Source organism: Artibeus jamaicensis, unplaced genomic scaffold, assembly GCF_021234435.1.
Source record: "Artibeus jamaicensis isolate MK-2021 breed Jamaican fruit bat unplaced genomic scaffold, CSHL_Jam_final scaffold_1019, whole genome shotgun sequence".
Taxonomy (NCBI): Eukaryota; Metazoa; Chordata; class Mammalia; order Chiroptera; family Phyllostomidae; genus Artibeus; species Artibeus jamaicensis.
This window is the reverse complement of record NW_026522025.1, coordinates 11221381-11246545: the sequence shown is the minus strand read 5'-3', so window position 1 is coordinate 11246545 and position 25165 is coordinate 11221381. Positions and strand designations below refer to the sequence as shown.

General features: G+C 38.2%; 1 protein-coding gene across 3 annotated transcripts in view; it reads right to left on the bottom strand.

Moving 5' to 3' along the window:
- Positions 1-25165, bottom strand: part of PATJ (PATJ crumbs cell polarity complex component) — a 321583-nt gene that overhangs the window by 164138 nt on the left and 132280 nt on the right. For all 3 annotated transcript variants that reach the window (XM_037136218.2, XM_037136219.2, XM_037136220.2), the window contains exon 27: positions 16477-16576. In XM_037136218.2, coding sequence (XP_036992113.2) covers positions 16477-16576 — 100 coding nt within the window. The remainder of the gene's footprint in view (positions 1-16476; positions 16577-25165) is intronic.

Sequence of the window (25165 nt, the reverse complement as noted above, 5' to 3'; positions counted from 1 at the left end):
ATGTACACATTTGATCCATGCAGGAATAATCCAAACATCCCCCAGAAATATCAGATGTGTTCAAGCAAACACTTAGATGGGAAGCCAGTAAACTGTCCATTAGATACAATTTTTTTTAACCTAGATCTTTTGCTTCATGAGCTGAAAGGTGATAACTTCTCATTCCTAGCACCCTCCTGTATCTGTATTGGCTTCTGAAATACTCAGATAATGAAAACCTGAAGCAGGTATGGGCAACAGGGAACCAAACATTCACGGTGCATGCAAAACATTTATCCAAATACTAATACATTTCCATCTCATCTAGGATAAACATGAACATTTTAAGTGATTCAGAATATAATTAAATTGAAAAATTCCATCTGAACATCTGCTGCACCTTAGATGCTTACCCATTCCATTCTGGTTAATATCAGGAGACTTGCTATTTCTCCTCCATATATAGAACTTTTTCCCTAATGGGAGATAGGTTTGTTTACAGTGAGGGGCCGGGTCTGTGCGGTGCTGTGCATGACGCCACCAGGAGGGGCACTCTCAAGGCTAGAGGCCCGCCTCCATTACTGTGTTTTTTTCCCAGTTCAGCTCCATTTGGCTGGTGCTTTTTGTCAAATTGGAACTTTCAATATTAAAATGTGATTTGCAGAAAAATATAATGAATGTTTTTCAAAATTCAGCACTTCAGTATGGTTTTTTAAAAAATTCTAATTACATGTCTAATTGCCCCATGACTAAAAAGGAGGATAGTATTCAGTTTGTCTTTGCCAATGGAATGAATTTTTTCAGAAGATCCTTGAAAATACTCAAAGTTAAAACTTGTTAAAAGCGCAGGCTTTGGAGTCATCTAGACTGTAAGAGACTTAAAAAAACCTCATTATATGGATTGAAGAAAATAATGTCATAAAGCATTTAGCATAGTGCCTAGAACATAAGTACTCCAAAAAAGGAAAGAAATGAAACTATAAATTTTTTTCTCAATATTCAAAAATGTCTTCAGAAATGGGTTAGGTAGCACTATAATTTCCATTTCAGAAAATAACAAATTATTGAGCTTTAAGTTTAGAATCCATGCTCCTCTAAAATCTGTCCTTACTCTATCTGCTTTTTCTGCTAGTATCTTCCACGTACCCCCTCTTGGCACAGAATGTCTTTGTCCTTTCCCTCCTCCACTCCCAGCCTGTAACGTTCCTTTGCCTTTAGTGGATTCCCAAGTCTGGAACTGCCATATTCCTGCCAATCCCGCCAACTTTTCAAGCTCAATCTTTATCCTAGAGGGCCTTCCACTACATTTGCACCTGTACACACTTTCTCTTTTTAGGAAGATTACAAACTCCTTGAGGGCAGGGATCACATTGGTATATTTCTCCTCTTCAGCTTAGGACAGTATTAGGCTTCAAATATTTTTAATGTTAGAGCACCATAGTCACTGAGGTTATGTTGGACTTCCACCAGCCCATGGGTAAGCCATCCTAAGCTTTCTGCAAACAGAGTTTTACTATCTGTACTATAGGAATTATATGACTAACTGACTTGGGACAGATATAATCATAATATACAATACGAATTCTTTATACTGTGCAAGTCTCTGAGAGTCTTGGCTTATTATAAGTGTAATAAAAATATATACGTATATTTTAAAAAATACAGAATTATGTAAATAAGAAAATATAATGGAAACCTAAGAGTAATATTTCTTACCTCACCATTGTATTCACCAAAAAAGAGACAGTCTCTATAAGAAAATACCTTTAAATGCTACTTAATTTTTATACACTACCTCCCTAATTTAAAGTGCAATACTCTCTTTGTTTAAGCAGAATAAATTAAAATGAGTGTTTAACCTATATTCATATATACAAAGTTGAACTATTTTAAAGCGGCATAATACCACTGATATGAAAGCAGCATAAACCCATTTAAAATAACAAGTTTCTAGGCACTATGAAAGAAGAAGTAAGTTATTTGCAGACTGAGGCCTTATCTTTTATTTATCATCCTATGTATAACTTTTTGTAAAATATGCCAGTAGGAGTTCTAACCTAAACATAGTTTTTTTAATCATTTCATACATTCGCGAAATGTATTCATTGAAGGTTAATTTTTGATCAACCTTCAAATAAACTGCTTTAATGTGAAAAATATACATATATGCCAAAAAGGGACATGAACTAGAAAGATGCTATTAAAATTAACTGAATGCAGAGCAGTAGTCATAATATAAACACTATTCAAAGCATTAAAATAATTTAGAGTTAAGTATGTGTGTATATATGTAAATAGAAACCCTTAATAAATGCTGTCTCTATTTGTTATAAAAATCATGAAAAATTAATCCTGACCAGAAACAATGAAAAAGTAACTTATATATAACATGTAAATACATGTTCACTTATGAGATACATTCATAGCTAATAACTTACTAAAAATCCGACTTCATATTTTTTTTAATAAAATGCAAAAGAGACAGAAATTACTACGGACTAGATATAGCCTCTTCGATTTCTGGAAGGCCCACTGTGGGGACTCTGGAGGTCCTGCTGGGGTTCACGAAGCCAGGCCAGTGGCAACTTCAAGAGGCTGAGGCAGAGATTAAGGAAATTATCAGGGAGGGCAGGGTACCCTGAGGAGACTGAAGAACACAGGTATTTTTAGCCTGGAAGTTAATTTTAAAATCAAGAAACTTCCTAAAACAAGAGGAAAATAAACGGCCTGCTCTAGGGAGTCCGAAGGGAAGCAGGAAGGGTTCACAAATACTCAGGACCTATTGTTGTCTTGTCAACACAAGTTTGACCAGCCTTGGAAAGGCGACAGACAAATGAAAGCAAGTCCAACCACAGAGCGGAAAGAAACACAATACAGACAGTTGTCACTACAGGGAAGCTGTGACGCAACCATGTAAGAGCAATACCATTTCCTCTACATCAAAACAACCAAACTGGACACTAGGTAGCTCAGGACTCCAACACTAAAATCCTTGGAAATTATACTTTAGCCAAAAGAAAAGTTTTCGCTCAATTATTTTGATAGCATAGGAATTAAGCCAGGAATAAGTTTTGCTGGCTTAAATAAGAATGCAGCATATCTCTTGTTGTTGCAGTAGGAATAACCTAATTTGCATGTGCACTGCTGGAAATGAAAAGGAAGGCTGTGATGTGATGTCTAACTCTTTGAGTTTACAATTGCTTCCCTCAGGCAATCATTCTTAGGCAAGAAGACCCCTATTATGCCTAAATATTCTGTGCCTTAGATTTTTAAAAAGCTCTGATATTAATAAATTAATTTTTTAGAAGCCAGGCAAAAGCACATACTAAAGAAAGTAATTTATTGCATGAAATGTTATTACCAATCTAGGAATGATTTCAAGAACTGCATACTAACAAGGAAGTTCTCAATAATGCTTCCAAGGGAGCCCCCACCCCTAATGAATTTGAATGTGTACATTTAGATGAATGAGACTTCAATCAGAATTGGCAAATAATATTTAAGGTGCTGTTTTGCAATTTAGAAAAAGCAGTCTTCTGTTTACTACTATGATTCCTTAATGATAGTCTGCTTTCAACCACAACAAAATGCTGAATGGTCAGTATTTTTAAAATTAATCAGAATAACCTTGTTCTAATGTAAATCATCTTCCCTTTGGATTACAGTGGAGAACAAATAACAATAATAATAAATATCCAGGAGAGTGACTTCTCAATTACAATTCTGGAAGCAGAGGATCCTGCGTGAACACGGCGTTAAGAATTTTGGCACGGCACCCACAAGCACATTCTTGACAGTCTGATAAACTACTCTACTTTTCAAAAACATTATACAGATGATCCCAGCTACAATACAGATGAATGGAAAATTTTAAAGGTTTGTCTCTAACATACAATTGCCTTGTACATGCACATGTACCCTTACTCTCTCACTTAAGATAAATGCCTTAGCTGATTATTGTTCAAATCTTTAAGACCACATTCTGCACCAATGCTAAACCAGCTTCAGATTGCATTTCAAAAAAAAACCGACAGATATCTTACCTGGGAACCCCCCTTGGACCATTGCTGTTCCACTGCTCCTTCCCTTCAGGGTATCTGCATTCCTGTTAAACAGTCAATGCTGGAAGCAGCTCAGATCCTCACCAGACTGCCCTCTCTCTTCTGTCGACCTTGGGCCTATTTCTTTTTTTTTTACCCCTCAGATTTTATCCTCTGTAAGGGCAAGTTGTCAGTCTATTTCTATCATGAGAAGCAATCAATTAAGGTAATTTCCAGCTTCCTCTCAAGCTAACAGTCACATCTGTCAGTAGGTAAAAGCTGCCTGGGAAAGTATGCCGGGAGAAGCAAAAATCCCTGCTTCCCAACATCTGACCCTCAGATGCTTCTTGCCGCCGACTGTGGCATCCAGTTACCCTGCGAGCATCAGGATGATAGCTCTATTCCAGAGCAGGAGGCAGGATAAACAAAACCGTTTATTTTGTGGCCAGCTTCAATTAATATCATTTTAATGACCCAATTTTCCTGCTGAGAAATACTTCATCCCATTAATTGCGTCTTTCTAATGCAGATTAAAAGGAAGCAGCAGTTGATCTGAGCCTGTCCGAAGTGAGTGCCACCGTCATCAACTTGCTCCCTCCTTAGTGCTCACAGCATTCAATCATTTTTACAACAAAGAAACCGGTGAACCACACTGAACACGCGGCGTCCCCTGGCCCGATTCATTTGTGTCTCACCAACATTCTGAACGTGCAGTAAAGATTCTGTCTAAGCTGTCAAGTCTTCAAGGTAGCTTTTGGGGGTGGGGCGGGAATTATGAAGAAAAAACCCCAGAGGCTTCAGAAAAATCACTAGAGGAAAAGTTGAGGTTTCTTAAACTGCACTTAAAAAGCTACATTGCATCTCCTACCCTGCCCTACACAAACACACCTGAACATATCATATACTTGTAACCAACTGCAACTACTCCAGAATTACCTTTCTATTCATTACTGCAGTATCTTCTGGCCTTTCTTTGTAAAATGTAGAAAAATTAGTCATTATCTGATCACTGATCATATACAAAAATGTGAATAACCCCGAACGTAATTTAAAAGATACTCAAAAGATCATAACAACACTTTTTTTGTTTGTTTATAGTTGCAATAAATACCTTTCAAATTATGTCAGGGGATGAAGGTTTGTAAGTTTTTGAAACAAAAAAACCCACTAAAATAAAATGATCACCTATCTTCAGTTATGCAAAAAAGAGAATTTTACTTAATTATAAAGATGAAAAATGAATAATTAACTATAGGAAATGAGAAAAAATTTACATAAAATTTAAAACTTAAATGTTAGCCTTTATTTCTTAACATTTCCCCTATTTTGAGCAATCAACAATTAAAGGCGAGGGCAAATAAATTCATATGTTTAGTAAAAGGGACATAGAAAAACTGCTAGAAGCCACTAATGAATTCTTATTTGATGTGAACATTCTTAACATTTTTTAAATCTTAGTAATAATTCCTGTTGATTGTAGTGACATCTATTGGCAAGGTAGAGATAAACTACGGAGCCTACAATAAAAAAAATTTTAATCCCAAAATACTACTAGTTGCTCAATAAATCTTCATTAGCCATGAGTCTAATATTTAAGTCATTTAACCATTTTGAGTTTATTCTTGTGTATGGTAGAGGAAGATGCTCTAGTTTCATTTTTTTGCTCATATATGTCCAATAGTCCCAACACCATTTATGGAACAAACTATCTTTAGTGCACTGCATGTTTTGCATCCTTTGTCAAATATTAATTAATACAGCCCTGAGTTTACTTCTGGGCTCTCCATTCTATTCCAGTGATCCATACTCTTGTTTTTAATGCCAGTACCAGGCTGTTTTTATTATTATGGCCTTTTGGTATAGTTTGATTTCAGGTAGCACAATCTCCAATTTTATTCTTCTTTCTCAAGACTGCTGTTAACTATTCAGGTTCTTTCATGGTTCCATGTGAATTTTTGGAATATTTCCTCTAGTTCTGTGAAATACATCATTGGTATCTTGGCAGGAATTGCATTAAATCTATAGATTGCTTTTGGTAGTGTAGACATTTTAATGGTGCTAATTCTTCCTATCCATGAGCACAATATATGCTTCCATTTATTTGTATCTTTTTTTACATCATATTTTATTGATTATGCTATTACAGTTGTCCCAATTTTACCCATTTGTCCCCTCCATGCAGCACCCCTCAGTCCTTTAGGCCATCCTGCCACCACTGCTCATGTCCATAGATCATGCGTGTAAGTTTTCCAGCTACTGCCACTTCCTGGACTGTACTTTACATCCCCATGGCTATTCTGTAACTACCTATTTGTGCTTCTTATTCCCCTCACCTTTTCACCTGTTCTCCCAGTGGTCCATCTGGCAGCCATCAAACCCTCTCCGTACCCATGATTCTGTACTTCTTGTTTGCTTAGTTTGTTTCTTAGGTTCAATTGTTGATAGACATTTATTTATTGCTATTTTATTGTTAATATCTTTGATCTTCTTTTTCTTATATAAGTCCTTGTAGCATTTTATATAATAATGGTTTGGTGATGATGAACTCCTTTAATTTTTCATTTTTTGTCTGGCCAGTTCTTTATTGCCTTGCGATTCTAAATGATAGTCTCGCCAATGACTGTAACAATCTTGGCTGTAGGTCCCAGTTTTTCATGACTTTGAATATTTCTTGCCAATCCCTTCTAGTCTGCAATTTTGATAAATCAGCTGACAGTCTTATGGGAACTCCCCTGTAGATGACGAAGTTCTTTTCCCTTCCTGCTTTTAAGATTCTTCATCTTTAACCTTCGGCATTTTAATTATGACGTGTCTTGGAGTGGGCCTCTTTGTGTCCATCTTGATTGGGACTCTCTGTGCCTCCTGGATTTACATAATCTATTTCCTTCACCAACTTAGGGAAGTTTTCTTTCATTATTTGTCTTGAGTGAATTTCCAATTTCTTGCTCCTTCTCTTCTTCTTCTGGCACCCCTATGATGTAAATGTTGGAATGCTGTAAGTTGTCCCAGAGGCTTCTTACACTATCCTTGTTTTTTTGGATTCTTTTTTCATCTTGGTGTTCTGATTGGTTGTTTTTGCTACTGTATGTTCCAAATCATTGATTCAATTCTCAGCTTCACCCCCCACCCAGCAGCATTCCCCCTGACCCCTTAGTTCATGTCCATAGGTCATACCTATAAGTTCTTTGGCTTCTTTGTTTCCTATACTATTCTTAATCTCCCCCCTGTCTATTTGGTACCTACCAGTTATCCTTCTTATTCCTTGTACCTTTTCTCCCACTCCCCTCCCTCCCCCTCCCCACTGATAACCCTCCATGTGGTCTCCATTTCTGTGATTCTGTTCTATTTGTTTGCTTAGTTTGATTTTGTTTTTGTGTTTTAGGTTCAGTTGTTGATAGTTGTGAGTTTCTTGTCATTTTACTCTTCATAGTTTGATCATATTTTTCTTAGATAAGTCCCTTTAACATGTCATATAATAAGGGCTTGGTAATGATTAATTTCTTCAACTTGACCTTATCTTGGAAGCACTTTATCTGCCCTTCCATTCTAAATGATGACTTTGCTAGATAGAGTAATCTTGGATGTAGGTACTTGCCTTTCATGGCTTCAAATACTTTCTGCCCCTTCTTGCCTGCAAGGTTTCTTTTGAGAAATCTGCTGACAGCCTTCTGGGAATTCCTTGGTAGGTAACTGTCTCCTTTTCCCTTGCTGCTTTTAAAATTATCTCCTTATCTTTAATCTTGGGTAACATAAGTGCGATGTGCCTTGGTGTGTGCTTCCTTGGGTCCAATATCTTTGGGACTCTCTGAGCTTCCTGGACTTCCTGGAAGTCTATTTCTATTGCCAGATGGAGGAGTTTTTCTTCATTATTTGTTCAAATGAGTTTTCAATCTCTTGCTCTTCCTCTTCTCCTTCTGGCACCTCTATGAATAGGATGTTGGAATGTTTAAAGTTGTCCTAGCGGTTCCTAAGCCTCTCCTTTTTTTGAATTCTTGTTTCTTCATTCAGTTCCAGTTGAACATTTTTCTCTTCCTTTTGTTCCAAATTGTTGATTTGAGTCCTGGTTTCCTTCCCTTCTCTGTTGGTTCCCTATATATTTTTCTTTATTTTGCTTTGCATAGCCTTCACGTCTTTCTCTATTTTGTGTCCATACTCAATCATATCTTTGAGCATCCTCGTTACCAGTGTTTTGAACTCTGTGTATGATAGGTTGGCTATCTCTTCATTGTTTAGTTCTATTTTTGGAGCTTTGATCTGTTCTTTCATTTGGGCCATATTTCTTTATCTCACCTTGCCTTCTACCTTGTAAGGGGCAGAGTCTTAGGTATTTGCCAGGGCAGGGCAACCCACCTAGCTGTGTTGTGGCACTGTACGTGGGGGAGGAGTCCAAGAGGGAACAATGCTGCTTGCTCTGCTCTCTGCTGGCTTTCAATCACTTCCATCACTATCCTCAGGCAAATTGGGCCCTTTTGGTGCTGATTCCCAGGTGGCTGGGATTGCGCATGTTCTAGGGCCCTGAGGGTCTCTCCAATGAACTCTCTTCTGAGGTGTGGAGTTTCTACCACTGCTGCAATTCCCACAGTTTTTACAACCAGAAGTTTCGAGGCTTTATTTTCCTGTGCTGGAAGCTGGTGTTGCTTGGTCTCTCTCACCCCCCAGTTGTTTCTCCCAGTTTATCTGCATGCAAATGTGGGTCCGCCCAGCCCACCAGCCACCACATCACTGCATGTCCTCTCTACCTGGCTGCCTGTCTCCACCCCTCCTAATTGTCTGAATGAATGTTTCTTTTTTAACTCCATGGTTGTTGGACTTTGATACAGTTTTATTTTCTGGCAGTTCTGGTTACTTCCAATTTTTAAGTTTGTTGTCCTTCTTTTGGTTGTGCCAGGAGGCAAAATGTATCTACCTATGCCTCCGTTTTGGCCAGAATTTGAGAGCTATTTTTTTTCTGATAGTTCTTTGATATCATATAAAATGCAATTGATTTATGGATATTTATTTTGTATCCTGCTACTTTACTGAATTCATTCATCAGTTCTAGTAGTAACTGGTAGAATATTTGGGATTTTCTAATGTACAATATCATGTCTTCTGCAAATAATGACAGTTTTATTTGTTTCTTTCCTATTGGGGTATCTTTTATATCATCCCCTGGTCTGTTTCCTGTGGCTAGGACTTCCAGTACTATGTTGAATGAGAGTGGTGACAGCAGATATCTCTGTCTTACTCCCAAGATAAATGCTTGCAGTTTTTGCCCATTGAGTATGATATTGGCTATGGGTTTGTTATATACAGCCTTGATTATATTAAGGTATGTTACCTTGATGCCCATTTTGCTGAGAGTTTTTTTTATAAATGGGTGCTGGATTTTATCAAGATGGTGGAAAAAGCTTGTTTCTTGAGATAGGCCTGTAGTGTTATGAATTTCCCTCTTAGGGCTGCACCTGCTGTGTCCCACAGATATTGGGTGTTTGTGTTCTCATTTTAATTTGTGTCAAGGTATCTTTAGGTTTTTTCCTTATCTCATTGTTAACCTATTCATTGTTTAGTAATGTTATTTAGCTTCCATATCTTTGTGTATTTTTCAGAGTTTATTTTTGTTACTGATCTGTAGTTTGATACCATTATTGTCAGAGAATATGCTTGATATGATTTCAGTTTTCTTAAACTTATTGAGACTTATTTTGTGTCCTAACGTGGTTTATCCTAGAAGATGTTTTGTGTGCACTTGAAAAAAATGTATATTCTGCTGCTTTGGTTTAAAATTCTCTGAAGATGTCAATTAAATCCATCTGATCTAGTGTGTCATGTAAGGCCACTGTTTCCTTGTTGATTTTCCATCTGGAAGATCTATCCATTGATGTCAATGGGGTGTGAAGAGTCCCTAGTATGACTACATTTCTTTGCTCTCTACCTTTATGTCCATCGAGATTTGCTTTACATATTTAGGTGCTCATATGTTGGGTGCATAAATGTTTACAAGGGGTATGGCCTCTTGCCAGATTGCTCCCTTTATATTTATGTAATGTCCTTTGTCTCTTACTATAGCCTTCACTTTAAAGTCTGTTTTGTCAGATTACTATTGCTACCCCAGGTTTTTTTTTCATTTCATTTTTTTTCATTTTCATTTGCAGTAAAATATCTTTTTCCATTCCTTTACTTTTAGTCTGTGTGTATCTTCTGATCTGAGGTAGGTCTCTTATTGATAGGATATGTATGGGTCTTGTTTTCTTATCCATTCAGTTATCCTACATCTTTGGATTAGAGCATTTAAGACATTTACACCTAAAGTGATTTGATAGGTATATATTTTTTGTCATTTTATTCTTTATAACTATGTACCTCTGCTTTCTTTTTTTCTCCTCCTCCTTCTAGAAGATCTTTAACATTTATGGTAATACTGGTTTGGTGATGATGAACTCTTTTAGTATTTTTTTTAAGTCCAGGGAGATTTTTATTTCTCTTTCCATTTGAAATGATAGCCTTGCTGGGTAAAGTAGTCTTGGTCATAGGTCCTTAGTTTTTAATGACTGAATATTTCATGCCAATTCCCTTTGGCTTGAAATGTTTCTATTGAGAAATCAGCTGATAGTCTTATGGGAGCACCCTTTCAGGTAATTGTCTTTCTCTTGCTGCTTTTAAGATTCTCTCTCTGTCTTTAACCTTTGACATTCTAATTATGATGTGTCTTGGTATGGGCCTCTTTGGTTTCATCTTGTTTGGGATTCTGCGCTTCCTGGATTTGTGTCTTTTTCCTTCACCAGGTTAAAGAAGTTTTCAGCCATTACTTCTTTGAATAAGTTTCTTTTGTTTTCTATCTGTTCCTTCTGGTACCCCTATGGTGTGGATGTTGTTATGCTTTATGTTGTCCCAAAGATCCTTTACACCATCTTCATTTTTAAATCTTATTTTTCTCTTTTCTGCTCTGATTGGCTGTTTTCTGCTACCTTGTCTTCCAAATCACTGATTTGATCTTTTGCTTCATCCAACCCACTGTTTATTCCTTCTAGTGTATTCTTCACTTCTGATATTTGTAGTCTTAATTTCTGACTGACCTTTTTTAATGGTTTCTATATCCTTTTCCATATTGTTGAATTTCTCACTAAGTCTCCTCAAGTTCTCACTGAGAACTCTGAGCATCATTAAAGCAATTTTTTTGAACTTCAAAATTGGTAAATTGCTTGTCTCTATTTCATTTAGCTCTTTTTCTGGAGATTTCTTCTGTCCTGTCATTTGGGGCATGCTTCTTTGTCTCCTGGTTTTGGCTGTTTCTTTGTGTTTGTTTCTATATATTATGTAGATCTGCTATGTCTTCCCTCTTGGTAGAGTGACCTTATGTAGTAGGTTTACTGTGAGACCCAGTGCCACAGTATCAATGACGACCTGAGCCCAGTGCTCCAGGAATGTCCCTGTGTGCCTTCCTGTTGTAATTGAATTTTGATTGCTATTGGCCATTTGTGTGTGGGGCTGACCTTATGTACAACCCCAAACACAGGGTACGAGCTGCTGTGCAGGTGCTGAACACATGAGGCAGAAATTGCCTCAGCAGGGTCTGTTGCCTGCCAATATCTCCCTCTGGATATGCAACTTGTGAAGCTAATTGGATGCTGCTCTGATGTCTGAAACTGGCCACTGGGTGTGTTGGTTATGGCATTTCCTGGGAGGAATTCTGGTGCAGCTCAATGTCAGACTTTGCCAATAAATTGGCCCTGGGTAACCTGTTTGGAGCTACAAAGCAATCCATAGATAGCGGCTGCCTCTGCTGGGCCTAAGTGTGTGTAGAAGGATCAAGCTGAGCACCTAGGCTGGCTTTTACTGGCACCGAACTTGGCGGCAGTTCAGCAAAAGGTCCAAGGCATCCCAAGATCTGCCTCCACCTCTAGCTGCCTGTTGGGCTCAGTCAATGAAGGAGCCCCTGGCAATACTTGAGTTACATGAGGTATGTTCTCAGTGAGTTAAGGGCAAATGGTGTTCACCAGGTTGATGCAGGTTAAAACTCAGTGCCAAGGCTGGGTGGGAGGCCATTCAGTGAAAGTACCAGGGTACACTAAGGCTAGCTGCCACCCACCTTTGTGGTGGGGCAGGGTCTCAGGGAGTCATCAAGGTGAGGTTAACAGAGTTTTTCAGGCCCAAGCAGACCAAGATTTGTCTATGTGAAAGGAAGGCACTGCACCAGTTAGGCATGCAAGGGAAAAACGGTGCTTGTCCTAGAGCCACACAACTAAGTCTGTCCCAGATTCTGCAGGGAGCCCAAGCTCAGCAGGGTGAGTGTAAATCAGTGCCTTTCATGAATATTCCACTAATTTTTTTGAATTTGTCTCTGCACATGTGCAAATACAGATGTATACATGATCTGGGAACTCTGGGGTGGGTGCTGTACTCTGCCTATTTTATGGCATCAAAGTACTACTGACTTGATAACCTCCAGCCGCTTTGCACCTACTTCTGCCATAGTAATGGCTTTTAGATAATGTTTAATGCTGATGATAGTACAGGCTTTGAAGTCAGAGTGCTTGGGTTTAATCTCCATTTGCCGTGTTCACTAGCTGTGTGAAGTTTGGACGTATTCCTTAATTTCTCTAAGCTTCAGCTTCTTTTTTTGTAAAATTAGAGACCTCGCAAAGTCAGTATGTTGACTGACCTAATAAGGTATGTGATGGTTTGGCATGTGGAGACCAGAGAGTGTACTAGCTATCACGATCCATATACTAGGCTCTTTAAATTTTTTCCCCTCTAATTCTCACCACAATCTTATGAGGCAAGTATAGTAATACACCCCTCCTTCCCCTTAGGGAAAAGAAAAGTGTGATCCAGGAAGAGGTTAAGTAACTTGTCCATGAATTCACAATTAAGTTGTAGAACTAAGATTAGAATGTAGTCTTAGTCACATGCCCAAACAAGGTTTCCTAAGAACTATGCAAATATGGGCATTCTAGCCTCCCAGAAATTCTGAATAATCAGCAAGCTCTCTCCACTCTGTCACAGCTGTCCTAATATCTATATCCAAACAAAGAATTATACTACACATGTGCACACACATGTCAGTCGTATCCATCATGTATAGTTCTCCAAAAGAGGCTGAAAACCAAGGCACTATAGTACATTTATCACAATTGGCTCCCATGCATTTGTATTCACCTTTCCAGGCCTGTGTCCCCACCAAGATAAAGGGAGCTATGCTATTCATTTCATAGCAGACTCACTCAATTAATACTGTTAGTAAAAAGCAGTTGGCTTTCAACAAAGATTTATCGAATAAAAAGAATAATGCATGAGAAAAGGCTCTGTGAAATTGCAAAATACAAACCAAACTTATATCATGTCAACTAAATAATTATAAGCTTACATTTTTATTTAAACATTTAGAGGACTGCCACCAAGATGGAGGCATAGGTGGAGACGCCGTGCTTCCTCACACAACCAAGTTTAGAGACAACTAAATAATAGCAACAGAAAACATAGCCAGAACACAGAAGATTGAACTTTTCGGAACTCTGATAACAACAAATTCTTCAGCCTGACTGGTAAGAGGGGCGAAACCAGCAGCTGGCAGAGTGGGGTAACACAGGAAAACTCGGTCAGACAGACTCAGGTGCGCGGAATCCAGGCGCAGGGTTGGACCTGGTGGGCAACTCAGCAAGCAATCGCAGGGAAACAGCGAGGGAGCAGGGCTGTGGTTTGACTGTGGTCAGCATTAGTGTGTGGATAGACAAGCGAGGGAGTGGGCGATTGGACGAGAGCCAGCAGCCCCAGCGGCAAGCTGCGGCAGAGGGTGCCGCCATTTCCCAGCTCTAACCCCACCTCCACATACAGCGTCATAATCCAGCGACCTAAGTGGCCCTGCCCCAGTGAACAACCTAAGGCTCTGCTCTTCACCCAGCTGCGAGAAACAGCAGAGGGGGCTGCTATTTCCCCGCTCTGACCCCACCTCCACATACAGAGTCACAACCCAGCGACCTGGGAGTCCAAGGCCCTGCTCCTCAGACTTAATGGGCGCAAACAGACCAAAAATGGCTCAAGAAGATCTCAAAGCCCCAGAACCTGTAAATCTAAGCGATGAAGAAATAGCAAAACTCTCAGACGCACAGTTTAAAACACTGGTGATCAGGATCCTCACAGAACTGGTTGATTATAGCCACAAATTAGACAAACATATGAAGGGGAAACTAATTGAAATGAATGGAATTGCACAGGAAACCAATAGCGATGAAAAGGAAACTGGGACTCAAATCAATGGAGTGGACCAGAAGAAAGCAAATAATGGCCAAACAGAAAAGAGTGAAGAAGCGAGAATTCAAAAAAATGAGGAGAGTCTTAGGAACCTCCAGGACATCTTTAAACGCTCCAACATCCGAATTATAGGGGTACCAGAAGGGGGAAAGGCACAGCCACGAGTGGAAAACTTATTTGAACAAATAATAAAGGAGAATTTCCCAATCTGGCAAAGGAAATAGACTTCCAGGAAATCTAGGAAGCTCAGAGAGTCCCAAAGAAGTTGGACCCAAGAAGAAACAGACCAAGGCACATCATAATTACATTAGCCAACATTAAAATGAAAGAGAGAATCCTAGAAGCAGCAGGAGATAAGGGGACAGTCACCTACAAAGGAGTCCCCATCAGACTGTCAGCTGATTTCTCAAAAGAGACCTTACAGGCAAGAAGGGGCTAGAAAGAGGTATTCCAAGTCATGAAATCCAAAGACCTACAACCAAGATTGCTCTATCCAGCAAAACTTTCATTTAGAATTGAAGGACAGATAAAGTGTTTCTCAGATAAGATCAAATTCAAGGAGTTCATCATCACCAAGCCCTTATTATATGAAATGTTAAAGGGACTTATCTAAGAAAAAGAAGTTAAAGAAACATGAACAGTGAAAGGACAGCAAACTCACAGTTATTAACAGCCACACCTAAAACGAAAGCAAACTAAAAGGACAGCTAGATCAGGAGTGGAAACATAGAAATGAAGATCTCAAGGAGGGTTAGCAACAGGGGAGTGGGAGGAGGAGAAGAGTGGAGAAGGTACAGAAAATAAGTAGCATAGACAGTAGATAGAAAATAGATGGGGGGCAAGAATAGCATGGGAAATATAGAATCTAAAGAACTTGAGACACATGGTCATAAACTAAAGGGGGGTAATGGGGACGGGGGGTAGGGTGGAGGGGAATGAAGGGGGGAATAGAACAACTGTTACAGCATAATCATTAAAAAATAAATTTAAAAGAAAAAAAAACATTTAGTATTATAGTAAAAATATAAAGTCATAGAGCCAACTTAATAATAATTATTAACAATAATAAAAGCTATAACACTTGTTGGAGATTCACTATATGGCAGGCTAAAGGTCTTATCATCTTATTTTAATCTTCACCACAACCCTGTGATGTAAGTCCCACTATTTCTTTAGAAGAGGGCATGCTTAAGGTGCAACTCTTTCAATTTCTGTATCAAACTCCTTTTCTGTATATAAAAAAATAGTTTTAAAGAATTATACAGTGGCTGGTGTAGAGGGAGGTCCAGAGGGGCTTATTTCTCTCTTTTATTATAGCCCTGGGTGGTATGGACCAGTAGATTGGGTGCCAGCCTGCAAACTTAGGTTGCTGGTTCAGTTCCCAGTCAGGGCACATCCCTCAGTTGCTGGCCAGGTCTCCGGTGGGGGACGTGTGAAAGCCAACCACACACTGATGTTTCTCTGTCTTTTTCTCCCTCCCTTCTCCTCTCTAAAAATAAATAAAATCTTAGAAAAAAGAATTATACAGTATATATGTATACACACACACACATATATTCCACAAGCCAAAAAATCATCCATTTAAACATACAATCCTGTGGGGTTTAGTACAGTCACAGTTGTGCAACCATCATCACAATCTAATTGTAGAACATTCTCTTCATCCCCCAAAGAATTTCCATATACAATAGCAACCATATCTAACTACATATGCTTCACATGCATAAAAGAAATACAAAGTCTTTTAAATAAAGCCTTGAATAAATAAATATAAGGATGTATATTTGATATGGCTAATACAAAATAAAATCATGAAAAGAATTTAAAGGAGAACAATGGCATTGGCAATATCACCACCTATTTAAGTAAGGTAAGCAGTCAAGAACTATCACCCAATTCCAGTTACTGTGGATCAAATGCAGTTTCAAGGACTTCTTACCATTTTTGTATTCATAACCAAATAGTAAGACCAGGATGGAATATAGGTAAAATAGTGTTCAACCCAGTTGCCTTTGATATTCACTCTAATATTATATTAGTGTCAAAGAGAAATGCTGAGAAAAATAAAGTCGCAAAAGTTAAGGAGGATGTAATTTTTCTTTTTTAGCGTGATATATTTATGCACATTTTCTAAGAACACACAGCACTGCCTTGGTAATTTACAACGATCATTAAAGCACAATTTCATGGATTTTGCACCCGCTTTGAACAATGTAAAGGAACTCACTGTTAGTAAATGCATATTCTTCTTCATTTCCATCACTGTCATCAGATGGAGCTTTATAAGGAGGTGGCAGTTTCATTGGAGGCGGAGCAGTTCTTTGCCTCTGAAGATGCAAAATTGGAGAGAAGGGTAAATTGCTTTTGCACAATCCTTTTCTTCAAAGACAAACAGGATAAAAAGATCATCTGTATCAAACTTCAGTTACATCATGAGGATTATAAAACAAATGCAATTTATTTTCTTATGTTTATATAAAAGTGACTCTGTGATATAAACACACCAAAACAGAAAACAGGAATGAAAGCATAGTTCTTAAGACTATAGACCCACCCAGAGGAATGTATTCCTTTCCCCAGAAAGAAAGTCATTATATTGAATTCCCAGTCAGGGCACATGCCTGGGTTGCAGGCTGGTTCCCTGCAGGCCAGTTCCCAGCAGGGGATGCACGAAAGGCAACCATACATTGATATTTCTCTCCTTCCCTTCCCCTCTAAAGAAAAATAAATAAAATCTTAAAAAAAAAGGAAGTCATTATATTGAGTTCAGTTCAATTTTCTTTGTTACTAAACCAAGTAATTCGAATGAAAGACATTTCAAAATTAGATCTAAATGTAAAAACTATACACTATATTAACTCTACTATTATTTAAACTTTTTATTTAATTGCAGAATATACAAATTTCATTCTCACAAACATACTTGAAATGAAATACCAAGATTTTCTAACTGAAAAGATATTCATTTATAACATGTAAACAGTCAAAACACATTTCAAAGTTTGCAAAAAGAAATCTTTATGATGAATATATTTTGCTTTTCTATGCAAGTAATCTTTAAATTTACATGCCAAATGATACAACACATCAATATTTGGTTCAAACACTTAATTAAAGCAGAACAAAACTCTATGATCATGATACCTTCATGGAATGTAGACGTTTTCTTGAATACTGGGAAAAATAAAACATGCCAGACTTTACAGAGAGATCCAAGTTGCCCAAGAATAGGAGCAAATATACCCTAACACTCCACCAATTCCAAAACAATTAGATTAAGGTTTGTTCTGCTACAGGATTTCAACAATGCACATTCAATTATGATTCATATGGCAACTCCACTAATGGCAGGATACTCTTCGGTAAATGAGCAGTCACTGGCCATTACAGAAAGCAGGCTCGTGTGATAAGTTCCTCCAAAGGACAGCACTGTGTGGGATCCATGAAGGAAAACACACACCCAAATCATTCAAAGCGTCTAATCAAAAACTGATAAAATTTAAGAAAGATGAAAGAAGAGAAAATGCCAAAGACAAAAATGCTTAAGCAACAAAAGAACACAGACATTGGCCACAGTGTCTCTTTAATTCTGCCTGAAAAAAATTAAGAGTTCAGTGAACAATAAAAAAAAAAGACGAATTCTTTTCAGGAAAACCTTTTTCTCAGAACCAGATCATTCTAGATCAAAGACAACACTTGGAACACGGACAGCCAGCTTTTCAAATAAGGTTATGAGATATAAACAACACTCTTTCATGTTTAAGGGGAAACTGTTTACACAACTGACTTATTTCATTAAGCCTACCAATACTCTTGAGAAGAATATAGGATACACATATCTTGGTCTCCCTCTAGTTTGAATGTGGGTTGCCAGGTACCTGGGGCATCTTTCTACCGCACATTTGGGAAGGATGTAAGCAGGGTCAGCCTCTCCCCATTGCAATGAAGGCTGGAGGCTAGGTATATATCAGGAGGCCAGGTGAACATAGTCTTCATGAGACCAACATAGACAGTGTGGCATCCTTAGCTCGGAAAATAATGCCTGGTACAAAATAGGCCTTCCTTAAATATGAGTCAATAACTAGTTCCCACTCATGCCGTATAGGTTTCCTGACAATATTAACTTTTGGAAAAATCACAGTGATGCAAATGGTTCCTATCCAATAGCACTGCATATTAATTTTGCCTCATAGAGATGCAAATTATGTTAGTCCTGTAGAAAGAATAACTCCGAAGGTTACAGTTTTATTGCCTATAAGACATTAACTAGTTTTGCGTCTATAGTTGAATCTTACTTAAGCGTTCTTTCTCTCAGCAACTGTAAATACTTCACTCTCTCCAATCCCTCTGAACCAGGATGACCATCTTTTTTTAAAAAAATATATTTTTTGATTATGTTATTACAGTTGTCCCATTTCCCCCTTCATTCCCCTCCACCCTGCACATTCTCTCCCTTCCACATCCCCCCTCTTTAGTTCATGTCCATGTGTCTTAAGTTCTTTAGCTTTTACATTTCCCATACTATTCTTACGCTCCCCCTGTCTATTTTCTGCCTGCCATCTATGCTACTTATTCTCTGTACCTTTCCCCCCTCTCCTCCTCCCAATCCTTTGTTGCTAACTCTCCATGTGATCTCATTTCTGTGGTTCTGTTCCTGTTCTAGTTGTTTCCTTAGTTTTTATTTTAGGTGTGGTTGTTAGTAATTGTGAGTTTGCTGTCATTTTAGTATACATATTTTTTATCTTCTTTTTCTTAAATAAGTCCCTTTAACATTTCATATAATAAGGGCTTTGTGATGATGAACTCCTTAAACTTGACCTTGTCTGAGAAGTGCTTTATCTGCCCTTCTATTCTAAATGAAAGCTTTGCTGGATAGAGCAATCTTGGATGCAGGTCTTTGGATTTCATGACTTGGAATACTTCTTTCCAGCCCCTTTTTGCCTGTATGGTTTCTTTTGAGAAAGCAGATGACAGTCTGATGGGAACTCCTTTGTAGCTTACTGTCTCCTTATCTCTTGCTGCTTCTACGATTCTCTCTTTTATTTTTATCTTGGCTAATGTAATTATGATGTGCCTTGGTGTATTCCTCTTCGGGTCCAGGAACTCTCTGAGCTTCCTGAACTTCCTGACAGTCTATTTCCTTTGCCAGATTGGGGAAGTTCTTTTTTATTATTTGTTCAAATAAGCTTTCCACTTGTTGCTATTTCTCTTCCCCTCTGGTACCCCTATAATTCGGATGTTGGAACATTTAAAGATGTCCTGGAGGTTCCTAAGCCTCTCCTCATTTTTCTGAATTCTTGTTTCCTCATTCTGTTCTGGTCAAATATTTCTTTCTTCTTCCTGGTCCACTCCATTGATTTGAGTCCCAGTTTCCTTCCCATCACTATTGGTCCCCTATACATTTCCCCTTATTTCACTTAGTGTAGCTTTCATTTGCTCATCTAATTTGTGACTAAAATCAACCATTCTGTGAGCATCCTGATCACCAGTGCTTTGAACTGTGCATCTGATAGGTTGGGTATCTCTTTGTCACTTAGAAGTATTGGCTCTGGGGCTTTGAGCTGTTTTTCTGCTTGAGCCATATCGTTTTGGTCTGTTTGTGCCTGTTACATGAGGGGCGGAGCCTTAGGTGTTCACCCGGGCGGGGCCACCCAAGTCGCTGGGTTGTGACGCTACATATGTGGGCGGGGTCAGAGAGGGAAAAAATGGCGCTTTGCTCCGCTCTCTGTTGCACTTCAGTCCCCAAGCAAACCGGGATTTTCTGGTGCCGATTCCTGTTTGGGTGGGCTTGTGTGTGTTCTAGGACCCAGTTAGTTTCTCCAATGAATTTTTCTGTGAAGGTGGGAGCCTCTCACTGTGCCTCAACCCCCACAAGTATTTTCAATTGGTGTTTTGAGGCTTTATTTCCTGGCGCTAGGACCCTGGGTTGCGCGATGTATCTCACTCCCCAGTTATTTGCTTGTGAATGTGGGACCACTGCCCAATCAGCCAGCCACCTTGTGCATGGTGTCCCGTTTCTCAATTGCCACCTCACTGGGTCTGCCCATTGCCACCCGGTGCCCAGGGTCTGCCAGCCACCACCTGGGTGCCCAGAGTCTGCCGGGTTCCTTGCTTGCCGGGGTGCCTTGCGCGCCCGGTGTCACCACTTCCTGTGCCTCAACCCCTCTCCACTTGGCCCAACTCAGCCCCGCCTACCGGTCTGGATGAAGGTGTCTATTTTAACTCCTTGGTTGTCAGACTTCCATACAGTTCAATTTTCTTTCAGTTTTGGTTGTTACTTTGTTTCTGAATTGTTGTCCTTATTTTGGTTGTTCGAGGAGGCACAGTGTATCTACCTACGCCTCCACCTTGGCTGGAAGTCCAGGCTGACCATCTTGTCAGTTCCTTTGTTAATGAGTTAAATAAATATCTGACACCTGTATACTTTACATAATTTTATAGGTCATGTTTTTATTTCTTAAATTATATTTTGTCACTTTTGGAGGTCCCATGGAGATATTCAAATATACTTATGTTCCGGAACCAATTAAATAGTGACGATGCCTGAGATATGCAATTTAAGAGCTATTTAATAGCAGACAATGATTTCTTGGCTGCCACAGTAAATCCCCAGTGGTAACAGAACTTTTTTGGGACTCTGCTTCTCCATTTTTAAATTTCCAATTCTATGTTTTTATTACTAAAAGCACTGTGGTATATGAAACTGAGCAGAGCTCTTTCCTCTCACTGGGAGTATGTGATGCTTTCACTACCTTCAGAGGGTATTAAAAAATTAGATGTGAGTCTCTTAAAGAAGCTCTGGTGGGTATCTAGAGACTATCTAATATTCCCAGAGTTTTCCAGAAAATAGTGAAACGAAACTTATGTTACTTTAGACATTCTAGCCTTTTAAGTAAAAAAAAAAACCTTTTTCATAGAAACCATTAACTTGAAAGCATTTTTATGTAAGAATCCAAAATCACAAAATCAAAGTGATTAGGTAATTGTCATTTTGAAACAGGTGTACTTTCTCTCTGATCTCCTTGATCTTATTGGTGTGGAGTATAAACAAAGATATGTAAGGCTATGAAAACATTTATACCAATGTTGAATGATACCCACGTCTACATGCTGTGTGTGTGTAAAAGAATATCACAAATTCTTATCCATTAAGCTGAGTATTATCAGCCAGTTCTAAGGTCTAGCACAATGCGGAATATCACTGATGGAACAAGTGTTTAACAAATAGCCACTCTGTTAAGAATGGACACTGATGGAACACTCTGTGAAGAATGAGCTGAGAACATGCATCTGGTAACACTAACATGCACTCAAGGAGTTCACAAGAGACCATTCTGATCTTTGTGAAACGCCTTCATGAGGTTCCCCTTAGTCCCAGAGTATAGCATGTGTCCAGATTTTTCACTTGAAATAGATGTCTTAACCTTATTGAGGTATGATTTACATATAACAAAATGTACTCATTTTAAGAACTCACCTGGAATAAGTACATTTTTATAATGCATTTCATCAATATAATAGTTCCTAAAAATATAGTCATATTAAGCTTAGAGTTCAATACAAATATCCTTCCTATATATTGAAAATTAATTCAGTTTAATGGAACAAGGCACAGTTGATAAGAATCATACATTGATTTTCTTCCTTCCTGGGACCTTACGTGCAATTTTCCTGAATCAAATACATTACTTTGTTTCTCCAAAGTAATTAAATTACTAATCAGTTTATTCATCTACAAGTGTTTATTATCTGTGTCAGATTCCTTATCTGTTTTCTTTTTGATGTTATGTCCCAACTGTTGCACAGTACCTGGCACACTGTAAGTTTCAATAAACAACTGACGAATGCTCGGACCTCAGAATCAACATTCCCAGCAATAAGGTAGACTAAGTATTCTGAGAAACCCATTGACCACATAAAAATGACAAAGTCTCAAAAATGTGTTTCTGTAACATGTGACCGAGAAAAGAAATATCAATAAATTTCAGAGGGCATGTGACAATCCCTGGTAGCCTGAAACCAGTGATTTTGTTTTGTTTTGAGGAATCTTTACTCAATCAATGAGTATGTATTATGCACCTGTTAGGGGTCCGGCAGTGTCCTGGCCAATGGGCATTATTATGAGACAAGAGATTCCCCCTTAAGGAGTTTATATTTCAGCCCCTTCCAGATACCATGTTTGTTGGGTGTTCATGTCTTGCCCCCAGGTACTTTAAAACAGCTGTCTCTGAATTCTAGATTGTTCGCTTTGCCCCACTTGAATGCAAGCTCCAGGAGGGCAGATCTTAGTTTGTCTTTAAAACCTTTATTGTGGTATATTGATATACAATTAATATATAAAAAAAACTATACATACTTCAAAGTATACAGTTTGGATCTATTACTATAACTGAGATAATGTACATTACCATCACCCTGGAAAGTTTCTTTGTGCTTCTTTCTAATCCCTCCTGCGCACCCTTTACCCTGGCACCCCATTTTCCTGAACTACTAATCTCATTACACTATCATGTGTTTCCTGAACTACTAATTCCAACATAACAGGTGTGCTGAGACAAAGAAATATGGCCCAAATGAAAGAACAGATCAAACCTCCAGAAAAAGAACTAAGTGATGAGGAGATAGAAAACCTATCTGATGCACAGTTCAAAACATTGGTAATCAGGATGCTCAAAGATATGATTGAGTACAGACACAGAATATAGGAAGAAGTGAAAGCTATGCAAAGTGAAATAAAGAAAAATATACAGTGAACCAACAGAGAAGGGAAAGAAACCGGGGCTCTAATCAACGATTTGGAACAGAAGGAAGAAAGAAACATTCAACTGAAACTGAATGAAGAAACAAGAATTCAAAAAAAAAAAAAAAAGAAGAAGAAGAAGAAGAGGCTTAGGAAACTCAGGAACAACTTTAAACTAATTATAGAGATGCCAGAAGGAGAAAAGGAAGGGCAAAAAATTGAAAATATTTGAACGAATAATGAAGGAAACCGCCTCCCCCAACCACCACCTGGCAAAGGAAATAGACTTCCAGGGAGTCCAGAAAGCTCAGAGATTCCCAAAGAAATTGGACCCAAAGAGGAACACACCAAAGCACATCGCACTTATGGTACCCAAGATTAAAAATAAAAAGAGAATCTTAAAAGCAGCAAGAGAAAAGGAGACATTTACCTACCAAGAAGTTCCCAGTAGACTATCAGCTGATTTCTCAAAAGAAACCTTGCAGGCAAAAAGGGGCTGAAAAGAAGCATTCGAAGTCATGAAAGGCAAGGACCTATATCCACGGTTACTCTATCCAGCAAAGCTATCATTTAGAATGGAAGGGCAGATAAAGTGATTCCCAGATAAGGTCAAGTTAAAGCAGTTCATCATTACCAAGCCCTTATTATATGAAATGTTAAAGGGATTTAACTAAGAAAAAAAAGATCAAAATTATGAAGAGTAAAATGACAAGAAACTCACATCTATTAACAACTGAACCTAAAAAACAAAAACAAACTGAGCAAACAACTAGAACAGGAACAGAATCACAGAAATGGAGACCACACGAAGAGTTATCAGCAGGAATAGGAATGGGGGAGAGTGTGGGAAAAGGTACAAGGAATAAGAAGCATAATTGGTAGGTACAAAATAGACAGGGGAAGCCCTGGCTGGTGTAGCTCAGTGGATTGAGCATGGGCCTGTGAAGCAAAGGGTCGCCGGTTCATTTCCAAGTCAGGGCACATGCCTGGGTTGTAGGCCAGGTCCCCAGTAGGGGACACATGAGAGGCAACTACACATTGATGTTTCTCTCCCACTCTTTCTCCTTCCTGTCTCCTCTCTCTAAAAATTAAAAAGTATTTAAAAAAATAGACAGGGGAAGGTTTAGAACAGTACAGGAAATGGAGGAGCCAAAGAACTTACAGGTATGACCATGGACATGAACTAAGGGGTCAGGGGACTACTGGTGGGAGGAGGATGCAGGGGAGAGGAGGATAAAAGGGAGAGAAAAGTGCGACAACTGTAATAGCATAATCAATAAAATATGCTTTAAAAAAGCAAACAAACAAACCAGAATCTTGATATTAGGCTATAGTAGGAAATATTTCCTGGCCTTGGACTTAGCTTGAGGTGGAAGGAAAAAAGGGAAAAAGAAAAACCAGTGTTCCTTGAGCATTTTTTACAAGCCAAGACACACTCAGGTTAGAGACCAAAATTCATTCTGTGTGTGGCTCAAAAATTTCCAAGCCAAAATACCAGGCAAACACAGAAAACTAGGTTATTTTCAGGGATATTAGATGAAATAGATGTCAAGGCATTCCTAAATAATGTCACATATTAATAACAGGGCCAATGTCCTGGGGAGATATAAAAATTTAAATCTTATAAACACCTAATAAATTAATTTAAAGAAATAAAAAATAAAAACTGAAAAACTACATTAAAAATAGGCTAATTTTGCCATCAAAAGGGAGATATTTAGGTTACCTTGACAATTCTCCCCACAAAATAAATTTGTACATAAAATATCTGAATAACTCAACTAATTATTATGTCTTAATAACTGTATAAAAACCTGTACCTAACAAGTATGTAATAGCCATTCTTTTAATTCACAACTGGACATATACAATAACTGAAAATGTGCTAGGCCACAGAAAAGTTTCAACCAATTTAAGAGAATATTGAATACAAACCAGAATCTCTGATGATAACTGAAATATATAAGAAAATAATAACAAATTTTAAAAATATTCAAACAGAGATATAAGCATACATTTATAAATAAACTTGGGTGAAAAAGAAATCATGTTGGAAGCTAAAAAAACAAATTAGTAATAAACAATAGAAGTTGAACTAAAAATCTTGGGATGCAGGTAAAGAGAAACTTGGAAGAAAAATAAATGATTATTTTAGAAAAGAAAAATTAGTAAAAAT